The sequence below is a fragment of the Geospiza fortis genome, unplaced genomic scaffold (assembly GCF_000277835.1).
Source record: "Geospiza fortis unplaced genomic scaffold, GeoFor_1.0 scaffold145, whole genome shotgun sequence".
NCBI lineage: Eukaryota > Metazoa > Chordata > Aves > Passeriformes > Thraupidae > Geospiza > Geospiza fortis.
The window spans coordinates 2554201-2557830 of record NW_005054362.1 but is presented as its reverse complement, the minus strand read 5'-3'; the positions used below and the strand labels follow the sequence as shown (position 1 = coordinate 2557830).

Here is a 3630-nt window from a genome sequence, read left to right as displayed (position 1 = left end):
CTTCCAGCTCTTACTAAATGGTGTTTATTGCCCTGGTGTTGTCTCCAGTATGCACAAAGGCGTATGCCTTGATCCACACTGAGAGCCAGTCCAGGTTGGGAATGCTCTGGATGATGTTGATGGTCATGGAGGCCACTTCTGCTCCCTTCACTGACAGTGAGAGCAAACCTGTTTAGAGGGGTTCACACATCAGTCTCAGCCACCCAAAACTGCTTTTGATACAAACTGTCTGAGGGGCAGAAACTCCATCCCCTGACAAGCACAAGCAGCTGATTACAGGGCTTGCTACAATTTCTATAATGTGGGTATGACATGCAAATGCAAGACAGTTACAGAAATGTAATTAAAATTTTACCAGGGCTGAGCGCTGAGAGTGCAGACACCCACCTAGGATGGCATCCAGGGCCAAGGGACACTGCCTCAGCACCTCCTTGTAGCTCGTCACCGAGGAGCGCTCCTGGCCGGCCTTCTTGTACAGGTTTGCCAGCATCATGTTGATCTGCAGGCCACAGAAATGTGGGGACAGTCAAGTGTGAGCAGCACAAAGAATCACTAAGAAAGGTCACAACTCTGTCTTCAGGCCTGCCAGCCTCTGCTCTGGGCAGAAGACAAGATAACCTGCATTTGTGAGAACACTCCATGGTACCATATAGGACAAAATGGAAACTGTGGCTTCCTTCTGAGCTCAGAAATAAAATCTACATTCTTTTGTATGTGCACAGTGCACCTTGAAATCTGTGTTTTGCAGCAAAGAAGTCAAAAGATGGGCAAGTACACAATGCCAAGAAGGATCTGTACATCCCTTAATCAGTCCCTTCCAGGAATCTCTGTGTCCATGGAAGTGTTTGAATTAGCTTAGCAAGTCAGAGAGAGTTTCCATTCAGCTTCTGAATGGAGCCATGATTGAGTAAAGAACAGAAATTATCTGAGCTCCTCACAACACAAGTAGCTGCTTTCTGCTGCAGCACTTCCATTTACTGGCCTATATTGAGAAAAGTTTGATTTTCTCAATCTATTCTTCTTTTTCTGCTCTGCAAGTTGGTCAGAACACTCTGACATTAACTGGAGTTTAAGCCTGTACACTTTTAGGACAATTTAACATGAAACACAGCTGACTGATCTGATGTGTTAATCTTTTAAGCCCTTCTGAGAAACAGAGCCAGCAAGCAAAGACTCCACAGATTTGGCACTGCAGACCACAAAGGGATCTAAATATTTAACATTATCTAAACTGTTGTTGAAAAGGATTAAAAGATTTTAAAAGATGGAGCACTAGCAGACTTTCTACTTGCCAAAGTCTCCAGCCTCTCAAGGATTTGCCACTGCTCCAACTACACAAGAAGTTAATAAAGATGCACAAAACATTTAACTCCCCTCATTTTTTTTTCTTTATATTCTTTCTAACAGAGGAAATACAAAATTGGTATGATTTGAAAGAAAAGGGTCCAAATCAGCTAATTTAAAATTAGGAAGTGCTACCAAACAATATTTAACTAATGAAAAAGACAAAATGCCATTAAACCTAGATAATATGTTCTGCCCTAGAGATACACTGACCACGAGGCTGTGACAAAAACCTGCCAGAATTCACCTTTGGAGTTCTCTGCCTGGAAGGAATCCCATCAAGAATAGCAATGGCATCTTTATCTTGCTTCAGCATTGTGTAACATTCAGCCATTTTGTATTTCACTTCAATTTCTGATGGTAAACACTGAAACAAAAAAGAGAAACTTAAATATGATGTTGGTTTAATCAGGTATGAAAATTTTAATGAGGTTTCTTCATAAATATTTATACTGTGTTGAGAAATATCTGGTGCATGTAAGTTAACAATGCAGCTCACTGCTAGCTCACATTGTTCCTGTATTAAAAGTATGATGTACACATACAGAAAAATTTCATGCTGGAGACCATTTACAGTTTTGCATTAGAAAACACCACAGATATTATCCAACTAATTAGCCTTAAATGTCAGGTTTATTTGACATGATAAAGGCAAAATCTAAGGTGGTTAAGAGACATGTAAAGGTGATGCTCAGGGATGTGGTCAGTGATGCATCAAGGATCTTTTCCAGCCTCAGTGACTTTGTGAATATTGAGTCAGCAACATTAACTGGAAGGGGGAATGTGATCACTTGATGCAGCACATTATCAATTCTTAATTACCTGGCTTTGGGGTGTTGATGCAGCATTCCCAGTAGAAGGCCTGACTTTGGAGGTTTTACTTAAGGCTTTTTTCTGCTGTAAGGCCATGGTGTACTTGCTGACAGCATTCCTGTACTCCTTGTCATGGAACAGGGAGTCTGCATGGTAGACAAGGAGCTGGTACTTCTGAGAGGGAGAGAACAGCTCCCTGGAAGAATTGCAGACAGAAAGGCTGAGGTCAGATGGCTGCAAAAAAATCAAAACCTTACAGAAACAAAGGATTTGTAGCTCTGGTTTGTCTGGCTTCAACTTGCAACTGCTGCAGCCCCTTCACTGCACTGGAAGGACCATTGAGTAACAGCACTGACTCCTCACACAGGGCTTAGCTCACCAATTTCTTTTATCTGTAAACAAACAAATGCAGCAGCCACTCCTGACACCTCAGCAGCAGCAGCAGCTCAATGTTTGGCTGCCTGGCCACTGCCCCCATCCTTTCTGTAACAAGCCACAGGCTGTAAACATCCATTACACTGCATCAACTTTCTCCTGGGATTCATTCACCTTTTATTAGCTCAGGATCCAGCATTTCACCCGTTCGGATTTCAGAAGACTTTTGTTTGAACTCGAGTTTAAAAGAACAGAGTTTTGTTTGGCCTCAAATTTAAAAGGCAACTCAGCTCCTTGTACAGCTTTTCCTACATTATATTCCTGTTCCCACATTATAAAACCCCTCTCTATAAAACTCCTAATATGTGTGCAGACCAAATGACCCACCTGTGGCCTTCCAGGACCTGAAGGGAGCCAACCAACACCATGGAGAGAGACAATTTACAAGGGACTAGAGTGCCAGGACAAGGGAGAATGGCTTCACACTGACAGAGAATAGCTTTAGATGGGATATTAGGAAAAATTCTTCCTTGCGAGGGTGGTGAGACCCTGACACAGACTGCCCAGAGCAGCTGTGGCTGTCCCATCCCTGGAGGTGTCCAAGGCCAGGCTGGACAGGGCTTGGAGCAGCCTGGGATAGTGAAAGGTGTCCCTGCCTGAGGCAGGAGGGGTGAAACAAAACAATCTTCAAGGTCCCTCCGGCGATTCTGTGATTCTCTGCCAGGACACCCATGTTGTAGGGGGCACCCCAAAGGGACGCTGATGCTGATACCCGAACAGAGTCGGGCTCCAGCCCCAGCAGGGACAGAGCAGGGGCAGAGGACAGGGACGGGGGCAGAGAACAGGACAGGGACAGGCCAGGGGAAGGCGCCAGGACAGGGACAGGGGCAGGGACAGCCCAGGAGCGGCCCCGCCCCCTCACGCCCCGCGCGCCCCCTGCCGCCGGGGCACTCACGGGTTGTTGCCGCTCATGGTGAGGAGCAGCCCGCTGAGCAGCCGCACGTTCGAGTGCAGCCCGGCGGCCGCCATCTCGCGCACGTGCTCCACCACACTCATGCTGCCGCCGGCGGGGCGGGAGGGACGGGACGGGGGCCGGGG

At 46.3% G+C, this 3630-nt stretch overlaps 1 protein-coding gene across 1 annotated transcript in view; it reads right to left on the bottom strand.

The window, feature by feature from the left end:
• Nucleotides 1-3624, bottom strand: part of ANAPC7 (anaphase promoting complex subunit 7) — an 8754-nt gene extending 5130 nt beyond the window's left edge. The window contains exons 1-5 of the mRNA XM_005424014.2: nucleotides 3488-3624; nucleotides 2167-2353; nucleotides 1592-1711; nucleotides 388-499; nucleotides 15-168 (exon numbers count right to left, since the gene is read on the bottom strand). Coding sequence (XP_005424071.1) covers nucleotides 15-168; nucleotides 388-499; nucleotides 1592-1711; nucleotides 2167-2353; nucleotides 3488-3588 — 674 coding nt within the window. The 5' untranslated portion in view covers nucleotides 3589-3624. The remainder of the gene's footprint in view (nucleotides 1-14; nucleotides 169-387; nucleotides 500-1591; nucleotides 1712-2166; nucleotides 2354-3487) is intronic.
• Between the last annotated feature and the right edge of the window lie 6 nt (nucleotides 3625-3630).